Source organism: Loxodonta africana, chromosome 21, assembly GCF_030014295.1.
Source record: "Loxodonta africana isolate mLoxAfr1 chromosome 21, mLoxAfr1.hap2, whole genome shotgun sequence".
NCBI lineage: Eukaryota > Metazoa > Chordata > Mammalia > Proboscidea > Elephantidae > Loxodonta > Loxodonta africana.
Genome location: NC_087362.1, coordinates 42,028,248 through 42,053,914, shown reverse-complemented (window position 1 = coordinate 42,053,914; position 25,667 = coordinate 42,028,248). Strand labels below are relative to the sequence as shown.

General features: G+C 38.2%; 1 protein-coding gene across 7 annotated transcripts in view; it reads left to right on the top strand.

Annotated features, from left to right (window-relative positions):
- The window catches only part of CNTNAP4 (contactin associated protein family member 4), a 393,297-nt gene that overhangs the window by 117,456 nt on the left and 250,174 nt on the right, over positions 1 to 25,667 (top strand). For 5 of the 7 annotated variants that reach the window (XM_010596846.3, XM_023556696.2, XM_023556698.2 and 2 more), the window contains exon 3: positions 6,652 to 6,845. In XM_010596846.3, the coding sequence (XP_010595148.1) occupies positions 6,652 to 6,845 (194 nt within the window). Of the gene's footprint in view, positions 1 to 6,593; positions 6,846 to 25,667 lie in introns of those variants that run through there. The other 2 variants (XM_023556694.2, XM_064273763.1) reach the window with 2 other exon arrangements.

The following is a 25,667-nucleotide window of genomic DNA, read 5'->3' as shown; positions in this document are numbered from 1 at the left end:
CCAGAGACAATGCTCCCCAGAACTTCTAATGGCACAGGACAGGAACCATCCCCGAAGACAAATCATCAGGCATGAAAATGACTGGTCAGTGGGGCGGAGAGAGATGCTGATGAAGAGTGAGCTAAGTAAATCAGGTGGACACTGGAGAGTGTGTAGGCAACTCTTGACTGGAGGGGGGATGGGAAGATAGAGAGAGAGGGAAGATGGCAAAATTGGCCCGAAACGAGAGACTGAAAGGGCTGATTCAATAGGGGGAGAGCAAGTGGGAGAAGGGAGTAAGATGTATGTAAACCTACATGTGACAGACTGATTGGAATGGTAAATGTTCACTTGAAGCTTAATAAAAATTAATTAAAAAAAAAAAAAAGGTAAATATGACAATAGTGTGTCTCCTGAATGCTAGGTGCTTTGGCAATGGCCATAGGCTGGTAGAGTCTAATCTCACCTGTGGTTACATTTGCAGTCCGTGTCATTAGCACTCCCACCTGTCATCATAGGCTGGTACTATCAAAGTCTGCCAAGGTAAACATTTTTCACAATTTCCATATTACTATTGAACATTTTTCTTAAAATGAGAACAGACATAACACTCCATCACACGCTTGAGCCATGTGTGTCTGCGGAGCTGTACAGCATTAAAACCCAGCAGGGATCTGTGAATTCCCTGTGGTGGACTCATCCTGCTGAAATTACTCGGTTAAGCCTAGAAGCACCTGAATTTCCATTACTTTATCGGTGTACCTCGTTAATGATATAGCTTAATTTGCATACCAGTAGTACCTTTTCACCACAGGTAAGAAATTGAAATGTTCAAGGTCAATTGGCTGAGAATGTTTCAAGTTGGTTAGTGCAGCTGTAACTGTGAGTGATGCCGGGGAGAGGGAGCGGTCAGTGGGGATTCCTCCTTCTCCTGATGAGAATTGCTGATCCAGTTTTAACTCACTACAGTCATGCCTGGTTTTTTTTTTCTCCCTCTGTCTCTCATGTGTTCATTTTTTAAATACTGGCCTATAAAAAAATGTCAGATAGCTGAGAAATATTATGAAATCCAAGATTAAAAAATGTATCCTCAATCCTGATTTTAGACCACTAAAATTAACAAGAAAGAGTAAGAAGTAAAATAATCTGCTTTTCCTCAGACGTATAAACTGATGTAGATAAAAGTCTAAGTGTAGAACTTTAGGTTAAAATGATGTCTGGCTGGGGGCACCTCATTCACCCAGTCCCAACTTTGCAAAAATGATAGCAGCACAGAGAGATACGCAGTTGTAGCTGTAAAAGGCCTGAGAATGCTTGTTTAACAGCAGACCCCAGAAGAACTTTGCCTTCCAAATTTTGGCAGATCTTGGGGCAGAATGGAAACCCTCGTGGTGTAGTCGTTAAGAGCTACGGCTGCTAACTAAGAGGTCAGCAGTTTGAATCCACCAGGCACTCCTTGGAAACTCCATGGGGCAGCTCTATTCTGTCTTATAGGGTTGCTATGAGTTGGGCGGTGGGGTGGGGAGCAGAATAGTTAAGATTAGATAGGACAGTGGGTGGTTGTTTTTGCGTGCCATCAAGTTGATTCCTACTCATGATGAGCCTATGTGACAGAGTAAAACTGCCCCTTAGGGTTTCCTAGACTGTAATCTTTTTTTTTTTCCTTTTCTTATTTGTGCTTCTGTATTGCTATGTGGAACTATAATTCCATTAATGCTTGTCATATCATATTTTTTCTTATGTATCGTTTTTATTGTTGAAAATATACACAGGAGACATACATCAATTAAACAATTTCTACATGTACAATTCAGTGACATTGATTATATTCTTCAAGTTGTGCAACCATTCTCAACTTCTGAAAATTTCCTTACCCATTAACATAAACTTACTGCCCCTAGAGCTTCCTATCTAATCTTTCAAGTTGGCAGTCATCAAATTGACCCTGTATAGATAATTCTTGTTTTATGACATTGGTTAACAACCCCACAACATGTCAATACTCTCCCTTCTCAACTTTGGGTTCCCTTTTACCAGCTTTCCTGTTCCCTCCTGCCTTCTAGTCCTCACCCCTGCATTGGCGTGCCCCTTTAGTCTTCTTTGGTTTTATGGGCCTGTCTAATCTTTGGCTGAAGGGTGAACCTCGGGAGTAACTTCATTACTGAGCTAAAAGGGTGTCTGGGGGCCATACTCTTGGGGGTTTCTCCAGTCTCTGTCAGACCAGTAAGTCTGGTCTTTTTTTGTGAGTTAGAATTTTGTTCTACATTTTCCTCCAGCTCTGCCTGGGACCCTCTGTTATGACCTCTATCTGAGCAGTTGGTGGTGGGAGCCGGGTACAATCTAGTTGTACTGGACTCATTCTGGTGGAGGCCGTGGTAAATGTGGTCTGTAAGTCCTTTGGATTAATCTTTCTTCAGGGAATATTTTTACTGAAGGTTTAAGGTTTAAAGATTATATCAGGGCAATATATTTTGGAGCTCTCATCCAGTCTCAATGACTCCATAAATTAGGATTCCATGAAAAATTTAAATTCTGTTTTACATTCTCCCCCTTTTGATAAGGATTCATCTATAGAATCGTTGATCAAAACATTCAGCAATGGTAGCCAGGAACCATCCAGTTCTACCGGTCTCATGGCAAAACAGGCATTTGTTTGCGGAGGCAATTAGCCACGCATTTCATTTTCTCCTCCAAATTCTGACTCTCCTTCTTACTCTCTTCCTTCAGGTGAATTGAGACCAATTGTACTGTGCATGGCCATTTGCAAACTTTTAAGACGCCAGGCACTATGCAGCAAACTAGGAGGTAAAATAGAAGTGCTAACCCATGAAACCATAGCCCTAAACCTCCAAACCAAAAAGCCACATCCCATGAGGTTTTGGTTGTACGTAAGCAGCCTCAGAAGCTGTTTTTTTTTTTTTTTTGGTAGAAATATATATTACAGAAAATTTGCCAAATCAGCTTTTTACAGGTGTATAACTTATTGACATCAATTACATTAATCAGCTGTGCAACAATTGCCCTTAATCAATGCAAGTTTTCCATCACCATAAACAGAAACTCTGCGCTCCATAAGTAATAACTCCCCCATCCTTCTCTCTCCTGCTCCTAGTAATCACTGATAAACTTTGGTCTCTATACATTTGCCTGTTCTTGTCTTTTTATATAAGAGAGAACATACAATATTTGTCCTTTTGTGATTGACTTCACTCAGCATAATGTCCTCAAGTTCCATTCATGTTGTAGCATGTATCAGGACCTTACTGTTCTTTTTTGCTGAGTCGTGTTCCACTGTATGTATGTACCACATTTTGTTTATCCATTTATTTGTTGATGGGCATTTAGGTTTTTTTCTCTTTTGCCTATTGTGAATAATGTTGCAATGAACACTGGTGTACATCTGTCTGTGTTGCAGCTTTCATATCTGTTGGTATATTCCTAGCAAGGGAAATGCTGGAGCATATGAAATTTTTATTCTTAGTGTTTTGAGGAACCAACACACTGTTTTCCACAACATGAGCACCATTTTGCATTCCCACCAGCCATGGCTAAGGGTTCCAATTTTCCCACATCCTTGACAACATTTGTTATTTTCCTTTTATCTTAGCCATCCTAGTGGGAGTGAAATGGTATCTCATTGTAGTTTTGATTTGCATCTCTCTAATGGCTAAGAATGCTGGGCATCTGCCATGTGTTTGTTGGCCATTTGAGTATCCTCTTTGGTGAAGTTTCTGTTCATATCATTTGCCCATTTTTTGATTGGGTTATTTCTGTTTTTGTTGTTAAGTTGTGGAAGTTTTATGTATATTTTAGATATTAGATTCTTACCAGATATGTTGTTCCCACCAAAAATTTTTTTCCAGTCTGTAGGTTGTCTTTTTATTTTTTGATAAAATCTTTTGATGAACATGCTATTTAATTTTTATGAAGTCCCAAATAACTATTTTGTCTTTTACTGCTTATACACTCATTTTTGGGTTTGATAATCTATTGCTGAAAAAAATTTGCTCCTATAGCATTGCCCTACATTTTCTTCCAAGGACTTTATGGTTTTAGATTTAACATTTAGGTTCTTGATCCATTTTGAATTAGTTTTTGTATATGATATGTAGTATGTATCTTGTTCATTTTTCTGAATGTGGAAATCCAATTTTGCCAGCACCGTTCATTAAAGAGACTGTCCCTTCCCTGTTGAATGGGTTTAGCACCCTTGTCGAAAATAAGTTGACCATACAAAAACCAATTCAGTGCCGTCGAATCGATTCTGCATAGATGTATGAAATTATTTCTGGATTTTTATTTCCATTCCATTGGACTATGTGTCTATCATTAAACCAGTACCAGGCTGTTTTGATTACTGTAGCTGTGTAATACGTTTTGAAGTCAGGAAGTGTAAGGCCTCCTACTTTGTTCTTCAAAATTGCTTTGGCTATTTGACGCCTCTTGCCTAGGCTGTAATCTTTACAGGAATAGAATGCCAGGTCTTTTCTCCTTTGGAGTGGCTGGTCGGTTCAAACTGCTGATCTTTTAGTTAACGGTCAAGTGCTTAACAACTGCGCCACCAGGGCTATTTTCACAGACGCGGTCCTTTATTAACCAGAGGAGGTGTGTTGACCCTACTGCCTGGTGGCTACTTCCTGAGGTTCCTCAATCCCCATTAAGCTAAAATCTGGTGCTGTTGAGCAAATTCTGGTTCAGGGCAAACTCATGTGTGTCAGAGTAGAAACTGTGCTCCATAGGGTTTTCAGTGGCTGATTTTTTGGAAATGAGCTCAAACATTGCAAGGATTATGAGTATACTGCAGGACTGGGTGGTGTTTTGTTCTGTTGTACATGGAGTCTCTGTGAGTCAGAACTGACTCAACAGCAGCTAACAACAACAATAGATTGTGGCACCTTTCTTCTGAGATGCCTCTGGGTGGTCTCAAACCTCTCAAACCTCCAACCTTTTTATTAATAGCTGAAGTTGTTTGTACCACTCAGGGACTCCCAACCCTCATTGGCACCTTTTGTTTTCCTACTCCTTTGGGAACTACTTATCCATGTCTGTTGCATAACAGTGTGAGAGGCACTCTTGTGTTCTAGGAACACCTGTCCCTCTTGCCCACTGTGTGGACTTGGCAAGGTGATAGAACTCCCTGTGTCTTTCTTTGTCTCATTGTTTACTAAGTAGGTTGCTTTGGGAATTAAATAACAGTGCCTTCACACAGTGCCTGACACAAAGTATTCACTTGCTCAATAAATATTAAGTAGTACCTTAGTAGAGTAAGTAGAGGAGGATGGATGGTGCTCCATTACATCCTGATAAATGAAGTATGAAGAAAGAGTTGGCACATATTTAAAAATAATATTATGGGAGCACTTCCCACTGAAGGTTCAAGAACTCCCTAAGCTACTTGTGACAGCTAATTGTGTATAATTTAAGATGTGCTTCAGATCATTAAGGGGAGCCCTGGTGACGCAGTGGTTAAACGCTTGGCTGCTAACTGAAAGGTTGGCAATTTGAACCAACAAGCCACTCCATGGGATAAAGATGCTTCTCTAGAGATTTACAGCCTTGGAAACCCTATGGGGCAGTTCTACTCTGTGCTATAGGGTCACTGTGAGTTGGAATTCAACTCGATGGCAATGGGTTTGGTTTGGTCTTGGTTTCAGATCATTAAAGAACAAATTTTCCTCCAAGTAGATAACAGGTTGCAAGAGTAGGAGGGGCCCCTTGTGGACAGGAGAGCTGTGCTAGGTAAATGACACCAAGAGTCCCAAAATTTAGCCAGAGCCCATGTCTACCAAATGAGCCCTCTTGCTTAAAATATGAGAACATTCTATACCAACCTAAACCATGTAAACAGTATTGGTGACTATGGGAATTCTTCCATTGAGTTTACAAGCCAAAAACACAGGCTCTTCAAGAGTAAATTACAGGCAAAATTAGAAACAAAAACAAGCCAACAAACATTGCAGTGTGATTAATATGCTGGATCAAAACAGAGGATGCACATTTTACTTTTGATTTTTGGGGTAGAAGATACGCTTTTGAATAATGATTCACTCCAAGAAAGAAAATACTTTGAAAAAAGTATCTAGTTCTAAAGACAATGTTGTTAGTCATCTTGTGGATCATACCTTATTAATGCAAACAAGAGTTAGTGGGATGCCATCAAGAAATGACATTGTCAACACAGGTTTGTACCTTCATGACTCAGAATGACATTTCCTCCACCAAAGTAGCAAACATTTATTGGGCATTTTTTTTTTTTCCACTGAGGACTGTGCACAAGGCTTTACAAAACAGGGCACAAATGTCAAGAATAATGTTTGAATGAAACATAAGACGCTATTCAATTAATGGTAATTTCTACCTAAAATTTTAGATCTTATTACCAGAGCTGTAAGGTGGGTGGCAAAACAATGCAAGAAAGAAAATATTTGCTAATATTCTTATTTGGGGTGGTATATAATAGATGTTACATTTTAATAGATATTGAATCTTAGAGAAGCCTGGATTCCAGAGCCTGTCACCTACGTAATCATCAAAGTCAGTATTACTTAAAATAAATAAATTTCAAAAGTTAAAGTATTACCATATGAAACTGAAAGTCGCATCTATAATATTCTGGTGTGTGTTGGATAAAACAAAACAGAATAAATTCTTCTATTTCCATTTTCATAAAAGGAGCTGGTGGCTGGTCTCCACTTGTGTCGAACAAATACCAGTGGTTGCAGATTGACCTTGGACACAGAATGGAGATCACTGCAGTGGCCACCCAAGGTGGGTATGGGAGCTCCAACTGGGTGACCAGCTACCTCCTGATGTTCAGTGACAGCGGCAGGAACTGGAAACAATATCGACGGGAGGACAGCATCTGGGTATGTTTCTTTAAAAAATATTAAAAAAAAAATCATATTAGTTCATTAACTAACATAGAGACCTAAGAAATAAATAAATTTTAAGCTTTGTAAAATTGAACATGATAGTTCTGCATTGTCCTTATTTAATGTTAGTCAAAAAATTTTATTGCTTTTATTTCCTCTGATTATTGAAATTTCTGAAAGTCCTTCTCAAGATATTTGTATGTATGTGTGTATGTGTGTAGTGGTGCAGTGGTTAAGAGCTTGACTGCTATCCAAAAGGTCAGCAGTTCAAATTCAGAAGCTGCTCCTTGGAAACCCTATGGAGCAGTTCTAATCTGTCCTATAGGGTTTCCAAGGAGTGCCTGGTGGATTTGAACTGCTGACATTTTGGTTACCAGTTGTAGATCTTAACCACCATGCCACCGGAGTTATATATATATATATACATATATATATATACATATATACACATATAAAACCCTTTACCATCGAGTCGATTCTGACTCATATTGACCCTATAGGACAGAGTAGAACTGCCCCAGAGGGTTTCCAAGGAGCAGCAGTGGAATTCGAACTACTGACCTTTTGAATAGCAGTAAAGGTCTTAATCACAGCACCACAGAGCTTATATATATATAATATTGCTTGGTCCTGTGCCATACTCACAATTGTTATGATCGAGCTCGTTGTTGGCAACCACTGTATCCGTCCATCTCATTGAGGGTCTTCCTCTTTTTTGCTGACCATCTGCTTTGCCAAGCATGATGTCATTCTCCAGGGACTGGCTCCTCCTGATAACATATCCAAAGTATATGAGATGAAGTCTTGCCATCGTTGCTTGTAAGGAGCATTCTGGCTGTACTTGTTCTAAGACAGATTTGTTCGTTCTTCTGGCAGTCTATGGTATATTCAATATTCATCACCAGCACCGTAATTCAAAGGCATCAATTTGCCTTCAGTCTTCTTGATTCATTGTCCAGCTCTCCCATGCATATGAGGCAATGGAAAACACTGTGGCTTGAGTCAGGCACACCTTAGTCCTTAAAGTGACATCTTTGCTTTTTTTTTTTTTAACACTTTAAAGAGATCTTTTGCAGCAGATTTACCCAATGCAATGCATAATGTGATTTCTTGACTGCTGCTTCCATGGGTATTGATGGCGGATTCAGATAAAATGAAATCCTTCACAACTTCAATCTTTTCTCCATTTATCATGATGTTGCTTATTGGTCCAGCTGTGAGGAGTTTTCTTTTCTTTATCTTGAGGTGCAATCCATACTGAAGTCTATAATCTTTGATCTTCATCAATAAGTGCTGCAAATCCTCTTAGCTTTCAGCAAGCAAAGTTCTGTCATCTGCATATTGCAGGTTGTTAATGAGCCTTCCTCCAATCATGGTGCTGCGTTCTTCATCATATAATCCAGCTTCTCTGATTATTTACTCAACATACAGATTGAGTAAGTATGGTGAAAGGATACAACCCTGATACACTGATTTTAACCACTCGGTATCCCGTTGTTCTATTCAAAGGACTGCCTCTTGGTCTGTGTACAGGTTCTGCACGAACACAATTAAGTGTTCTGGAATTCTCATTCTTTGCAATGTTATCCATAATTTGTTATGATCCACACAGTTGGATGCTTTTGCATCGTAAATAAAACACAGGTGAACATCTTTCTGATATTCTCTGCTTTCAGCCAAGATCCATCTGTCATCAGTAATAATATGCCTCATTCCATGTCCTCTTCTGAATCCAGCTTGAATTCCTGGCAGTTCCCTGTCAACATACTGCTGCAACTGCTGTTGGGTGATCTTCAGCGAAATTTTACTTGTGTGTGATATTAACGATATTGTTTTTGTTAGTGCCATCAGGTCGGTTCCGACTCATAGCGACCCAGTGTACAACAGAACGAAACATTACCTGGTCCTGAGCCATCCTTACAATCGTTGTTATGCTTGAGCTCATTGTTGCAGCCACTGTGTCAATCCACCGTGTTGAGGGTCTTCCTCTTTTCTGCTGACCCTGTACTCTGCCAAGCATGATGTCCTTCTCCAGGGACTGATCCCTCATGACAACATGTCCAAAGTATGTAAGACGCAGTCTTGCCATCCTTGCTTCTAAGGAGCATTCTGGTTGCACTTCTTCCAAGACAGATTTGTTTGTTCTTTTGGCAGTCCATGGTATATTCAATATTCTTTGCCAATACTACAATTCACAGGTGTCAGTTCTTCTTCGGTCTTCCTTATTAGTTGTCCAGCTTTCACATGCATATGGTGCAATTGAAAATACCGTGGCTTGGTTAGGTGCACCTTAGTCTTCAAGGTGACATCTTTGCTTTTTAACACTTTAAAGAGGTCCTTTGCAGCAGATTTACCCAAGGCAATGGGTTGTTTGATTTCTTGACTGCTACTTCCATGCGTGTTGATTGTGGATCCAAGTAAAATGAAATCCTTGACAACTTCAATTTTTTCTCCGTTTATCATGATGTTGCTTATTGGTCCAGCTGTGAGGATTTTTGATTTCTTTATGTTGAGGTGCAATCCATACTGAAGGCTGTGGTCTTTGATCTTCATTAGTAAGTGCTTCAAGTCCTCTTCACTTTCGGCAAGGAAGGTTGTATCATCTGCATAACGAAGGTTGTTAATGAGTCTTCCTCCAATCCTGATGCCCCGTTCTTCTTCATGTAGTCCAGCTTCTCGTATTATTTGCTCAGTATACAGATTGAATAGGTTTGGTGAAAGGATACAACCCTGACGCACACCTTTCCTGACTTAAAACCAATCAGTGTACCCTTGTTCTGTCTGACCAACTACTTCTTGATCTATGTAAAGGTTCCTCATGAGCACAATTAAGTGTTCTGGAATTCCCATTCTTTGCAATGTTATCCATAGTTTGTTATGATCCACACAGTTGAATGCCGTTACGTAGTCAATAAAATACAGGTAAATATCCTTCTGATATTCTCTGCTTTCAGCCAGGATCCATCTGACATCAGCAATGATATCCCTGGTTCCACATCCTTTTCTGAAATCAGCCTGAATTTCTGACAGTTCCCTGTCGATATACTGCTGCAGCTGTTTTCGAATGATCTTCAAAATTTTGCTTGCATGTGATATTAGTGGTATTCTATTATTTCCACATTCTGTTGGATCACCTTTCTTGGGAATAGGCATAAATATGCATCTCTTCCAGTCAGTTGGGTAGGAAACTGTCTTTCATATTTCTTGGCATAGAGGAGTGAGTACCTCCAGCGATACATCCGTTTGTTGAAACATCTCAATTGATATTCCGTCTATTCCTGGAGCTTTCTTTTTTGTCAATGCCTTCAGAGCAGCTTGGACTTCTTCCTTTAGTACCATTGGTTCCTGATCATATGCTACCTTTTGAAATGGTTGAACGTTAACTAATTCTTTTTAGTATAATGACTCTGTGTATCCATCTTCTTTTGATGCTTCCTGTGTCATTTAATATTTTCCCCATAGAACCCATCAGTATTGCAACTCGAGGCTTGAATTTTCTTCTTCAGTTCTTTCAGCTTGAGAAACGCTGAGCATGTTCTCCCCTTTTGGTTTTCTATCTCCATCTCTTTGCACATGTCATTATAATAGTTTGTCTTCTCGAGCTGCCCTTTGAAATCTTCTGTTCAGGTCTTTTACTTCATCATTTCTTCTTTTTGCTTTAGCTGCTCAACATTCATGAGCAAGTTTCAGAGTCTCCTCTGACATCCATATTGGTCTTTTCTTTCTTTCCTGTCTTTTCAATGACCTCTTGCTTTCCTCATGGATGATGTCCTTGATGTCATTCCCCAACTCTTCTGGTCTTCGGTCACTAGTGTTCAGTGTGTCAAATCTATTCTTGATACGGTCTCTAAATTCAGGTGGGATATACATCAAGGTCATATTTTGGCTCTTGCGGACTTGCTTTGATTTCTTCAGTTTCAGCTTGAACTTGCATATGAGCAACTGATGGTCTGTTCCACAGTCATCCCATGGCCTTGTTCTGACTGATGATACTGAGCTTTTCTATTATCTCTTTCCACAGAAGTAGTCAATAATATGATTCCTGTATGTTCCATCTGGCGAGGTCCATGTGTATAGTCGCTGTTCATGTTGCAAAGAAGGTATTTGCAATGAAGGAGTCATTGGTCTTGCCAAATTCTATCATTCGATCTCTGGCATTGTTTCTATCACCAAGGCTGTATTTTCCAACTGCGGATCCTTCTTCTTTGTTTCCAACTTTCGCATTCCAATCACCAGTAATTATCAATGCATCCTGATTGCATGTTCGATCAGTTTCAGACTGCAGCAGCTGATAAAAATCTTCTGTTTCTTCATCTTTGGCCTTTGTGGTTGGTGCATAAATTTGAATAATAGTCGTATGAACTGGTCTTCCTTGTAAGCATAAGTATATTATCTTATTACTGACAGTGTTGTACTTCAGGAGAGATCTTAAAATGTTCTTTTTGACGATGAATGCAACACCATTCCTCTTCAAGTTGTCATTCCCAGCGTAGTAGACTATATGACTGTCTGATTCAAAATGGCCAATACCACTCCATTTCAGCTCACTAATGCCTAGGATATCGATGTTTATGCATTCCATTTCATTTTTGATGATTTCCGTTTTTCCTAGACTCATACTTCGTACATTCCAAGTTCCAAATATTAATGGATGTTTGCAGCTGTTTCTTCTCATTTTGAGTCGTGTCACATCAGCAAATGAAGGTCCTGAGAGCTTTACTCCATCCACGTCATTAAGGTCAACTCTACTTTGAGGAGGCAGCTCTTCCCCAGTCATGTTTTGAGTGCCTTCCACCCTGGGGTTTCATCTTCCAGCACTATATCAGACGATATTCCACTTCTATTCATAAGTTTTTCACTGGCTAATCCTTTTCAGAAGTAGACTGCCAGGTCGTTCTTCCTGGCCTGTCTTAGTCTGGAAGCTCAGCTGAAACCTGTCCTCCATGGGTGACCCTGCTGGTATCTGAATACCAGTGCCTTGCTTCCAGGATCTCAGCAACACACAACCCCCATAGTACAACAAACTGACAGACACGTCAGGGGATATTAATGATATTGTTCAATAATTTCCACTTTCTGTTGGATCATCTTTCTTTGAAATGGGCACAAATATGAATCTTTCCAGTCAGTTAGCCAGGTAGCTCTGCCTTCCAAATTTTTTGGCACAGACAAGTGAGTGCTTCCAGTACCGAATCCATTTGTTGAAATACCTCAGTTGGTATCCCATCAGTTCCTGGAGCCTTGTTTTTTGCCAATGCCGCAGCTCGGACTTCTTTTTTCAGTGCCATCAGTTCTTGATCATAGGCTACCTCCTGAGATGGCTGAAGGTCAACTAGCTCTCTTTGGTATAGTGACTCTGTGTATTCTTCTGTCTTCTTTTGATGCTTCACATGTCATTAAGTATTTTCCCCATCAAATCCTTAAATATTGCAACTCAAGCCTTGAGTTTTCAATTTCTTTCAGCTTGAGAAATGCTGAGAGTGCTCTTTCCTTTTCTAACTCTAGGTCTTTGTACATTTCATTATAGTACTTCACTTTGTTTCCTCGAGCTGCCCTTTGAAATCTTCTGTTCAGCTCTTATTACTTCATCATTTCTTCCTTTTGTTTTTGCTACTGTACATTCAAGAGCAAGTTCCATAGTCTCTTCTGACATTCATTTTGGTCTTGTCTTTCTTTTCTGTCTTTATAATGACCTCTTGCTTTCTTCACGTATGATGTCTTTCCAAAACTCATCTGGTCTTCAGTCATTTAGCGTTTAAGGAGTCAAATCTGTTCTTGCGCTGATCTCTAACTTCAGGTGGAATATACTCAAGGTTATACTTTGGATTTTGTGGACTTTTTCTAATTTTCTTTAGCTTCGAGTTGAACTTGCATATGAGCAATTGATGATTTGTTCTACAGTCACCCCCTGGCCTTGCTCTGACAGATGATATTGAGCTTTTCCATTGTCTCTTTCCACAGATGGAGTCAATTTGTTTCCTGTGTATTCCATCTGGTGAGGTCACATGTATAGTCACCATTTATGTTGGTGAAAAAAGATACTTGCAATGAAGAAGTAGTTGGTCTTGCAAAATTCTGTCATTTGATGCCTGGCGTCATTTCTATCACCAAGTCCATATTTTCCAACTACTGTTCATTCTTCTTTGTTTCCAACTTTTGCATTCCAAACACCAGTAATTATCAGTGCATCTTGATTGCATGTTTGATCAATTTCAGACTGTGGAAGTTGGTAGAAATCTTTATTTTCCTCATCTTGAGCATTGGTTGTTGGTTTGTAAATTTGAATAGTTGTCATATTAACTGGTCTTACTTATAGGAGTATGGATATTATCCTATCACTTGTAGAGTTGTACTTCAGGATAGATCTTGAAATGTTCTTTTTGACAATGAATGCAATACCATTCCTCTTCAATTTGTCATTCTGGCATAGTAGACCATATAATTCTCTGATTTAAAATGGCCAATAACAGTCCATTTCAGCTCAGTAATGTCTAGGATATTGATGTTTATATGTTCCATTTCATTTATCACCACTTCAATTTCCTTAGATTCATACTTCGTACATTCCATGTCCCTATCGTTAGTGAATGTTTGCAGCTGTTTCTTCTCATTTTTAGTTGTGTCACATCAGCAAATGAACATCCCAAAAGCTTGACTCCATCTATGTCATTAAGGTTCTTCTTCCTAGTCTGTCTTAATCTGGAAGCTCAGCTGAAACCTGCCCACCAAGGGTGACCCTGCTGGTATTTGAGATACTGGTGGTATAGCTTCCAGCGTCACAGCAACACACAAGCCTCTACAGTATGACAAACTGACAGACGTGTGGGGAATGTATGTGTGTGTGTGTGTATCATCTATCTATCTATCTATCATCTATCTATCTATCTATCTATCTATCTATCTATCTATCTATCTATCTATCTATCTATCTATCATCTATCTATCATCTATCTATCTATCTATCTATCTATCTATCTATCTATCTATCTATCTATCTATCTATCTATCTATCTATCATCTATCATCTATCTATCTATCATCTATCTATCTATCATCTAGTCTACCTACCTACCAACCTATCTCTCTCTCTCTATCTAATCTACCTACCTACCTGCCTGCCTGCCTGTCTGTCTATCTATCTGTCATCTATCTATCAATCATCTATCTATCTATATCACCACCCATTGCTATCAAGTCGATTCATACCCATAGCAACCCTACAGGACCCAGTAGAACTGCCCTATAGGGTTCCAAGGAGTGGCTGATGGATTTGAACTACTAAAATTTTTGTTAGCAGCTGTATCACTTAACCACGGTGCCATCCATGTATATATACGTACATATATAAATATATATTTATACATGTGTGTAAAATATATAGTATTTGAAGGTTTATATATAATATTTATTTGGAGAATATATATAACCCCTTTCTCTACTCTCTTTAAAATGTGTAAGTATGTAAAATTCTGTGTGTTGTGGACTTGGAAGGAGATATTTTATAATAAAGTGCATGGTATTTGTAGTGGGAGTCTCTGGGTGATGCAAACGCTTAACCACTCAGTTACTAACCGAAAGATTGGCCATTGAAAACCCTAGGGAGCACAATTCTACTCCGACGCACATGTGGTTGCCTTGAGTTGGCTTTTGGTTTTTATTCGTAGTTAGCTGACTGATGGATGAAGAAGCTGGAAGAAAGTTTGCCAGAGGAAGAGGAAAGAACTTTTTTGTTAGTGTAGAAAGTATTGATTTGGTTTTTATGTGGGCCAGGAACAGCATAGTGGCTATTTTTTTCTGTCTGACCTGCCGAAACCAGAGGAAATGAGTAACTTAATGAAGCATCGTTCTTAGCACAGAGATAATTTGGAGACCTATTTGGCCAGATAATGATAATTTTCTTGTACCAGTCAATTGCCTCTTTTTTTGGAAACTTTCTAGAGCCCATTGAAGAAAAGGATTGTGATTTACTCACCTTTGTATCTCTAAAGCACTTTGTTTATTCATGTAAATTGAACTGAGGAGAGTAGCCCTACTGTTTCTTTAGAGTGAACAAGAGTAGGGCCAGAAGTAGTGGCTTAAAAAGATTACAAATTTTTAAGGGAAGCCACCTTAAAATCCAAAGTAAATTGGGGCTATGTATATGAGCGAGAAAAACTAGGTATTACATTTGAGCTAATTCCATGGAAACCATTGAAATTAGGGTTAAAATAAGTAATAACTATGAATCAATAACAATGAAAGCTTAGTTGTTTTTTGTTGTTAGCTGCCATCCGGTTGGCCTTGATTCTTGGTGATTCTGTACACAACAAGCTTAAAGAGGTATTTATTTTAACTAGGTGTTTGGATGATCCTTTATTCTTCTGTGAATTATGCATTGGATTTTTAACTAGATAAGTAGTGACTAATGCATACAGTTGTGTTAATTACAATTTATGTTTTTAACATTTTTAAAAGTGATAGATCAACCGTGAAAGTTCTTTTTTTTCTGTTAACCAGACCTGAGGAAAGTCAAAGATAAACATTGTCATTTGCCTTCTTGCTTACTTTTATTTTTATTTTAGTTTATTTTTAGTCCTTCCCTCTGTCTAACTCTTGAGATCTTGCATCTTTTCAGGGGTCCAGCCCACTCAGAATAAGGTTTGGCAAGGACAGACATGAATGAGAATGAGGTCATTGAAAGCAGAAAGTTGAAATGAAGGTCCAGTGATAAAGGAAGTCTTCTTGTTGTTGGGTGCCACAAAGTCAGTGACCCCATGTGACAGAGTAGAGCTGCCCCATACAGTTTTCTTGGCTGTCTTCTTTACAGAAGCAGATTTCCAGGTCTTTCTTCCTTGGAGCCGTTGGGTGGGTTCAAACCACCAACCTTTGGTTAGCAGCCAAGCACTTAACCATTTGTGACATCAGGGCTTGGGCTGCCACACAAGGGAGCTTGAGCAGGTTAGTGGCCTGAACACTTTGTCTTTAAAAGATGCTTATTTTACTAAAGATGGGGTGCTCATGGTGAAATAGTGGCATGAATCATATCCTTACTAATCCAAAACAATAAAAGTAAGGACATCTGTTACAGTCCTCTCAAGGTAATATTGTTTTGTTTTGTTTTTTGACTGTGCTTTGACTCTTGGAGTGTGAGTGGAGACTGTACCTTCTGGCCTTTCATCTCAGTATCTCCGAAGCTTGACAGTACCTGCCATGAGGCAGGCAAACACTAAATGATTGTTGAATGAATTATGATGAATGAGTTATTGAAAGAAATGAACTTTTTTGTAGAATACTTTTCAGATCACACTACAAGTCACTGCCTCCCCTTCCCAGTCATCTCTTCCCTTGAGCATATTTATGTTTACCAGTTTAATGTACTCAGAGCTAGGGTGGTATATTTCTCTCCTCTGTATATTTTGAGTTTCTTTGTGGTGTAGATTTCATTTTTCTCAACTTTGCATTTCCAGCACCCAATACCCTGTCTGGCACTTGAATTTTTTAATGAATTAGTAAAAGAATGGATAAATAATTGTATAGATTTGAATATGTTGATCTCCTCCTACTCTGTGTAGAATTTTGGATGGTATAGAAAGAAATAATGTTAATGTCATTGAAGAGATAAGGTGCATCAGAACATGCCAGAGAATGATTCAAAGGGACCTGCAACTATGAGGTACAGACTCCTAGAGATCTGGAAATTGACAGAATATGTAGATCATCCTAGATGGAATTAGTCAAGGAAGCAGGGCTTGCATGAGCCTTGAAGCGAGCATTATAACTTGCATTATAAAAGGGTTCAAAAAGTTATCCAGGAAGCTGGAAAAGTGTGAACAAAAGCGTGGAGATTGGACATATGTAGAGATACATGGTTTCCCATGCAGTAACCAGTGAGACTGCTGAACAGATTGGCCTGTCATGTTTGGAAAAGACTGAAGATGATGTTGGGTATGATAAAGAAAATTATGGACAACTTTGAATGTTAAGATAAAAATTTAGATTTGGTGCAATGGGTACCATGACCTAGCATAAAATACAGAGTATGCTACAGTATGCTGTAAGTAAGAACAACCTTCAGAATCTAGGTGGAGTTAGTGCGTATGTGTGTGTAATTTGGATACTCATGCTAATTGTTAATCTCAGGGGGGCTGCAAGATTCTGTTCTGCTCAGTAGTCCCTTAGCGTCCACCCTGAAGGAAGCTCCCTCTCTGTGATCTACAATTGCTGCCAAGAAAGGAAAAATGAAACATGGTGAATTGTGCCCTGATTCTTGAGTTTCCCAACTGGAAGAGACATGAATAATTTCAATCCACATTTCTTTAGCCAAAGAACAATTTTTTAACTGATTCATGTAGTAAGAAATTTAGCCGTTTGTCATATTTTATAAATTTTTTCTTTTCTTTTTTGGAAGTTTTGCCCAGTTTTTCTAGATATTGTGGAATGTATACAATTAATACAAAACATGCCCATTTTCTTCAAGAGCTTCACAGTCTGTTCCAAATTTTACAAATTCTTTCATCTGATCCCACTCTAAGCACCAAAGAGAACAATGACTCCTACATACTTGAAAGAATTAATAAAATGCTCTTTTCCTTCTTACAAATAATCTTTAAGAAGAAAGACAAAATAGTTTTATTTATTATCTATATACAGGTCATGCACGTATTTAGTAGAACTGCACACTTCAAAGATATAAAATATTTTTAAAATTACACATTAAACATTTCTTCAGAATATAATTTATAGTTTAGCATCCATGTAACATAATTTATACAAAATACTGTGCTGGGTAGTTTATAAATACTTAAAAAAAATTGAAAAAATGCAAGTCAATAAATTTGCCTCCCTTAAATTGAAGACAAAATAAAACTCATCAACGTCTATGACCACAAGACTCTTCTTAGCTAGTTTATTGAAAAAGTTAACGTAAGGTGTAATTTTCACGCATTTAAGAACAAATGCTGCATTATCATAAAACCAACATCTTAGAAAGCATTTTAAGTAGATCAGCATATATAGAAACGTTACATCCAAATTATCTAGATAATTTCCCATACATGCCCAATACTCTTTTCCATTGCACACTACAAGGATGCCAATCATATTTAAATATTTAAACACTTAAATTTAAACATTTAAATAACATATGATATTAAACACAAAAATAGTTCACAGAGTCTTTTTCGTGGCTTTCAGTTGCACCTGATGTTTCGAACAAAAATCTTTAGCATATTTTGCAAGTTAGTGTATCTTTGTTCTTGTTTTTAAGTTAGAAATGTCTAAATGTCATGGGTCTAGGTTCTACTGGTGTAAGACACAGAGCCCTCTATAACACAGTATAGTCAGTTAGATAGAAATACTACCTGTCACAAAAAACCCAGGCCATTATCCCTGTGAATGATTGAGGTGTCGGTGTCAACTCTTTAAGCCACATAAGGCAGAATCACACCTACAAAGATAGGGGGAAAGATTTTAACACGAGTTTGTTTCAAGGCAAGTAAATAAGTGGCTAGGGAGTTTAATAGAAGACCTGTGAGGTAGAACTATGAGTGGGAGGTATTCTGTAAGCCCAGTGATGTGATGAACCAAGGTGGATTCCGCTCCTTGCAAAAGGCATCTTTCCTAGCCTTTTCCCCATGCTGAACCCTTATTCCAATGACCTAAGCCTACAAAAAGCATTTGTGATGATATAAAAGTAAAATAGTTCTAATCCCATGTATGACAGCATGTCAAATTGTCAAGCTTAATACATTGCAGTACTTGCCTCAAGACTTGGGCAAATGCCTAGAGAATGCCAAAAATTCCTCTGCCTTTCAAGCCTGCCTTTACTCTAATACCAAAGAAAACATTTTTTAAAAATAATTTATTTTACTGAGAATATGCACTGCAGATCACACACCAATTAAACAATTCCTGTATGTACAATTCAGTGACACTGATTACATTTTTTGAGTTGTGCACCATTCTCACCCTCTACACTTCACTTTTCTAAAATTTAAATTTTATTTATTTTGTTGTTGTTGAGACTCTACACAGCAAAATATACACCAATTCAGCAGTTTATACATGTACCATTTAGTGACATTGATTACATTCTTTGAGTTGTGCAACCATTCTCACTCTCCGTTTTTGGGTTGTTCTTCCCCTGTTAACATAAATTCACTGCCCCCTAAGATTCATATCTAATCTTTTGGAGTTGCGGTTGTCAATTTGCTTAATTCTCAAGGGAGACTTTTTACTAATTAAGCTGAACTATTTTTTTTATTGTTTGGTATTAAACAACAGAAAGACAGATAACCCAATCATAAAATGGGCAAAGGAATTTAATAGCCATTTCACCGAAGAGGACATACAGATAGCCAGCCAACACATGAAAAGATACTCGGCGTCATTAGTCATCAGAGAAACACAAGTTAAAAACCGCAATAAGATTTCATTTCATTCCCACTAGAACGGTTCCATGGACCATGATGAACTGACAAACAGGAGGTCACTATGAGTTTGAACTGACTTGACAGCAATTGGTTATTTTATATCTTTACATCTGTGCCCAATCGATAGCCTTTTCTCTTAAACTTTAAGGGTTTAAGTTCCAACACAGTTGTATTGGAACTTTGTATCAATAAAAAATATCCAAGAAAATATATATGTACTCCCATGAGCTATGTTGTTGTTGTTAGGTGTTGTGGTTGTTAGGTCCCATCAAGCAACCCTATGTACAACAGAATGAAACACTGCCTGGTCCTGCACCATCCTCACAATTGTTGCTATGTTTGAGCCCATTGTTGCAGCCACTGTGTCAATCCATCTTATTGAGAGCCTTCCTCCTTTTCTCTGACCTTCTAGTTTACCAAGCATGATGTCCTTCTCCAGGGACTGATCTCTCCTGATAACCTGTCCAAAGTATGTGAGACAAAGTCTCACAATCCTCGTTTCTAAGGGGCATTCTGGTTGTACGTCTTCTAAGACAGATTTGTTTGTTCTTCTGGCCATCCGTGATATATTCAATATTCTTTGCTAACACCATGGTTCAAAGGCATCGATTCTGCTTCAGTATTCCTTATTCATTGTCCAGCTTTCACGTGCATGTAAGGCAATTGAAAATACCATGGCTTGGGTCAGGTGAGCCTTAGTCCTAAAAAGGACATCTTTGCTTTTTAACACTTTAAAGAGGTCTTTTGCAGCAGATTTGCCCAAAGCAATATGTTGTTTGATTTCTTGACTGCTGTGTCCATGGGAGTTGATTATGGATCCAAGTAAAGTGAAATCCTTGGCAACTTCAATATTTTCTCTGTTTATCATGATGTTGCTTATTGGTCCAGTTGTGAGGATTTTCATTTTCTTTATTTTAAGGTGTAATCCATACTGAAGGCTGTCATAGTTGATCTTCATTAGTAAGTGCTTCAAGTCCTCTTCACTATCAGCAAGCAAGGTTGTGTCATCTGCATATTGCAGATTGTTAATGAGTCTTCCTCGAATCATGATGCTGCATTCCTCATCATATAGTCCAGCTTCTTGGATTATTTACTCAGTATACAGATTAAATAAGTATGGTGAAAAGTTACAACCATGACTCACACCCTTCCTGATTTTAAACCACTCAGTATCCCCTTGTTCTGTTCCAACCGCCACCTCTTGGTCTATGTACAGGCTCTAAAATGAGCACAACTAGGAGTTCTGGGATTCTCGTTCTTTGCAATGTTATCCATGATTTTTTACGATCCACACAGTTGGATGCTTTTGCATAGTCAATAAAACACAGGTGTATGTCTTTCTGGTATTCTCTGCTTTCAGCCAAGATCGATCTGACATCAGCAATGATATCGCTCATCCCACAGTCCTTTTCTGAATCTGGCTTGAATTCCTGGTTCCCTGTCAATGTACTGCTCCAACCATTTTTGAATTATCTTCAGCAAAATTTTACTTGTGCATGATATTAATGACATTGTTTGATAGTTTCTGCATTCTGTTGAATCATCTTTCTTTGGAATGTTTGGCCAGTTTCTTCCAGTTGGTCGCCAAGTAACTGCCTTCCAAATTTCTTGGCATAGATGAGTGAGTGCTTCCAGCATTGCATTCATTTGTTGAAACACCTCAATTGATATTCCATCAATTCCTGGAGGCTTGGTTTTTTTGCCAGTGCCTTCAGTGCAGCTTGGAGTTCTTCCTTCAGTACCATCGGTTCTTGATCATATGTTACCTCCTGAAATCATTCTTTTTGATACAGTGACTCTGTATATTCCTTACATCTTCTTTTGATGCTTCCTGAGTCATTCAATTTTTTACTGTTAGAATCTTTCAGTATTACGACTTGAAGCTTGAATTTTTCTTTTAGTTCTTTCAGCTTGAGAAATGCTGAGAGTGTTCTTCTATTTCATTTACTAGCTCTAGGTCTTTGCATATTTCATTATAATACTTTGTCTTCTGGAGCCATCCTTTGAAATTTTCTGTTTAGCTCTTATTACTTCATCATTTCTTCCTTTTGCTTTTGCTACACTAGGTCAAGAGCAAGTTTCAGAGTCTCTTTTGACATTCATCTTGATCTTTTCTTTCTTCCTCATCTTTTTAATGACTTCTTGCTTCCTTCATCTATGATGTCCTCCCGCAACTCATCTGGTCTTCAGTCATTACTGTTCAATGCATCAGATCTATCCTTGAGATGGTCTCTCAGTTAGGTGGGATACACTCAAGGTCATACTTTGGCTCGTATGGACTTGTAATTTTCTTCAGCTTCTACTTGAACTTGCATATGAGCAATTGATGGTCTGTTCCACAGTTGGCCCCTGGCCTTGTTCTGATACTGATCTTCTCCATTGTCTCTTTCCACAGATGTAGTCAGTTTGATTCCTGTGCATTCCATTAGGTGAGGTCCACGTGTATAGTTGACATTTATGTTGTTGAGAAAAGGTATTTGCAATGAAGAAGTCATTGGTCTTGCAAAATTCTTTCATGTGACCTCTGGAATACTTTCTACCACTCAGGCCATATTTACCAACTACAGATCCTTCTTTTTTGATTCTGACTTTTGCGTTTCAGCCACCAGTAATATACAGTGCATCTTGATTGCATGTTTGATTAAATTCAGACTGGAGAAGTTGGTCAAAATCTTCAATTTCTTCATCTTTGGCATTAATGGTTGGTACATAAATTTGAATAATAGTTGTATTAACTGGTCTTCCTTGTGGGCATATGGATATTATTCTCTCACTGACAGCACTGTACTTCAGAATAGATCTTGAAATGTTCTTTTGACAATGAAAGTGACGCGACTCCTCTTCAATTTGTCATTTCTGGCATAGTAAGCTCCAAATCTTATCTCTTCCTTTCTAGTTTTATCTGCGCTATAGATGCACATAAATCCTCATAGCTGGACCCATAAGCAACATCATGATAAATGGAGAAAATTTTGAAGTTGTCAAGAATTTCATTTTACTTGTATCCACAATCAATGCCCATGGAAGCAGCAGGAAAGAAACCAAATGACTCATTGCACTGGCACATGTGTGGCAAAAGACCTCTTTAAAGTGTTGAAAAGCAGAGATGTCACTTTGAGGACCAAGATACGCCTGACATAAGTCGAAGTATTTCCTTTGCCTCATATGCATGCAAAAGTTGGACAGTGAATAAGAAAGACTGAAGAAGAACTGATGCCTTTGAATTATGGTGTTGATGAAGAATATTGAATATACCATGGACTGCCAGAAAACCATACATGTCTGTCTTGGAAGAAGTGCAGACAGAATGCTCTTTAGAAGTGAGATTAGTGAGGTTTCATTTTTGGACATATTATCAGGAAGGTCCAGTCCCTGAAGAAGGACATCATGTTTGGTAAGGTAGAGGGTCAGCAAAAAAGAGGAAAAGCGTCAACAAGATTGATTGATACAGTGGCTGCAACAATGGATTCAAACATCACAACAATTGTGAGAATGGTGAAGGACCAGGCAGTATTTCTGCCTCTTGTACGTAGAGTGGCTATGAGTTGGAATCAACTTGAGGGCACCTAACGACAACAACATAGGTATACATATATAGCGATAGCAATACAAGATAAATGGTGATATTGTGTCACATTCTTCAAATTGACCCATCTCTAAGGAAGCAAAATAAATGTAGTTTGAAGAGAATGAGATTGGAGCTAAAGAGATTTGATTTGCTGCCCTCTACAGAGTTCATGCCCACATTCAAATCATTCCTGAATCATCAGCCAGAAAATAACATGTTTTAAAAACACATCACATCTTGTATGTGACTTTTACAAGGAAACATTTCAGTGACATTGCCCCCTTTCTCCATTCCTTCTTGCCAGTGCTTTGATGTCTTTAAGGTCTTTTGCTGACTTTTTTATTCCCCAGTCTCAATTTTTAGTCTCAAGAGGCTACCTTTGAAATTCTGCTCTCTTGTTAAGCAATTCTGTCTTTTTAAAGGGTTTCCTCATTGTTTCTTAAGACTTAGGCAAAACCAATTACTTTTGGCTCTTTTGCCTAATTTCCCATCTTTAATTTTCAAACTTATCAACATATTTAGGTTTGAGAAGAAGATAGAAAAATACATAAAACTTAAAAGGAGATAAGATTTCGAGCTGACACAATTTTACTCTTTGAAAATCCTAGAAAACCATCTGATTAATTAAATTTTTAAAAGGTAATTTAGTGATGTGTTTCACAATAAAATAAATTTTTAAAATCAATAATTTATCATTGTATGCATAAATAACTAGGCAGATGAGACAGAAGGAATAGACACCTCATTTATAATAGAATCAAAAAATGAATACGTATCAATGGAAAAACTGAAGGGAAAATGTATAAAATTTAGAAGAAGCAATATTTAGAATATTATTTAAGGACATGAAGACTTGATTTAATGTGAAGACATGTATGTTCTTGAATAGGAGATAATATTGTAAAGTTATTCATGCTGGATAAAATAACCTATAAAATGAGATAATTCTGAAGTACATATAGAAAAAAATATATATGAAAAATAGCTAACTAGAAAAAAGAATAGTAGCAAGGAGAATCTACATGTTAAGAATATATTATTATAAATCTATATCAATTAAACAGTTTGAGACTGACACAGTAAAACATAGTAGAGGAACAAAAATAGAACATCCATTAAACCAAAAAACAAAGCCGTTGCCGTCGAATTGATTCTGACTCATAGGGACCCTGTTGGACTGAGTAGAACTGTCCCATAGGGTTTCCAAGGAGCAGCTGGTGGACTCAAACTGCCAGCCTTTTGGTTAGCAGCTGAGCTCATAACCACTGTGCCACCAGGGCTCCCCATTACAAATAATATATATTTTTTTACATATAGGTATTTGGTATTTACATAACATAAATGTCGTCTTGAAAATATGTGAGGAAAAGTGAATTAATATCTGGAACTTGGTGAATTGTAGCTTTCTAGAAAAATAAATAAAGCTGAGATCGTCCCTGATTCCTTACATCAAAATAAATTCCAGATAAAGTAGAAATGTAAAAACAATACAGGCAGAGAAAAATTGTATTAGAAGAAAACATAGGCCAATGTCTAAATAAATATGCAATATTGGAAGGTGTGTGTCTTTCTAAGCAAGAAACCAAACCTGGATGTCATAGAGGAAAAGATAATAAATTAGGTAATATTTAGAAAGCTACATGAAAAAATAATATAAACAGTAGTAAAAATAGGTATAAATTGGGAACTATTTTTAGCCTATGTGTTCGCAATTCCCACTCTGATTCACCAGCAGTGGTGATCTTGGGTTAAGACTGAAAATCAGACTATGATAGAATAGACTTTATTCAACCACAAGTTTACATAAAGGATGCAGAACAGGGATAACACAGCATGCACAGCAGCAGCATAGGGGTGTTCAACTATGTTGGACAGCTTCTAAATGTCACCCAAAACTTCAGTGTGGGTGTGCATAAGAGACGAGGCTGAGTGGTTGTGACCTCTACAGATGAGGATGAGGAAAGCCATCAGCTCTAGAATCCCTTCCACTTTTAACCTTGCTAGTGATGTCTGTCAGTTTGTTGTGCTGAGGTGGCTTGCATGTTGCTGTGATGAGGGATGCTCTGGCACCAGTATTTCAAATACCAGCAGGGTCACCTCGGTGGACAGGTTTCAGCTAAGCTTCCAGATTAAGACAGACTAGGAAGAAGGACCTTAATGACATAGATGGAGTCAAGCTTTTGGGATGTTCATTTGCTGATGTGACACAACTAAAAATGGTGGGCAGGTTTCAGTGAAGCTTCCAGACTTAGAAAGAACGGTTAGAAGGACCCGGAGATCTACTTCTAAAAAATTGTCCAGTGAAAGCCTTGTGAATAGTGCAGAACTTCATACATAGACTATAATGAAATGTGCAAAGACCTAGAGTTAGAAAATCAGAAGGGAAGAACACACTCAGCCTTTCTTAAGCTGAAAGAACTGAAGAAAAAATTCAAGACTCGAGTTGCAGTATTGAAGAATTCTATGACTGGGATGGGCAAAAAATTGAATGACACAGGAAGCATCAAAAGAAGATGGAGGGAATGAATATACAGTCACTATATTTTACTGGGTATATCAGAAAGAGTTGGTCAGTGTTCAGCCATTTCAGGAGGTAGCATATGATCAAGAACTGATGGTACTGAAAGAGGAAGTCCAAGCTGACCTGAAGGCATTGGTGTAAAACAAGGTTCCAGGAACTGACGGAATACCAATTGAGATGTTTTCAAGAAATGGATTCAGTACTGGAAGCACTCGCTTGTCTATGCCAAGAAATTTGGAAGGCAGCTACCTGGCCAACCAACTGGAAGAGATCCATATTTGTGCCCTTTCCAAAGACAGATGATCCAGTGGAATTAC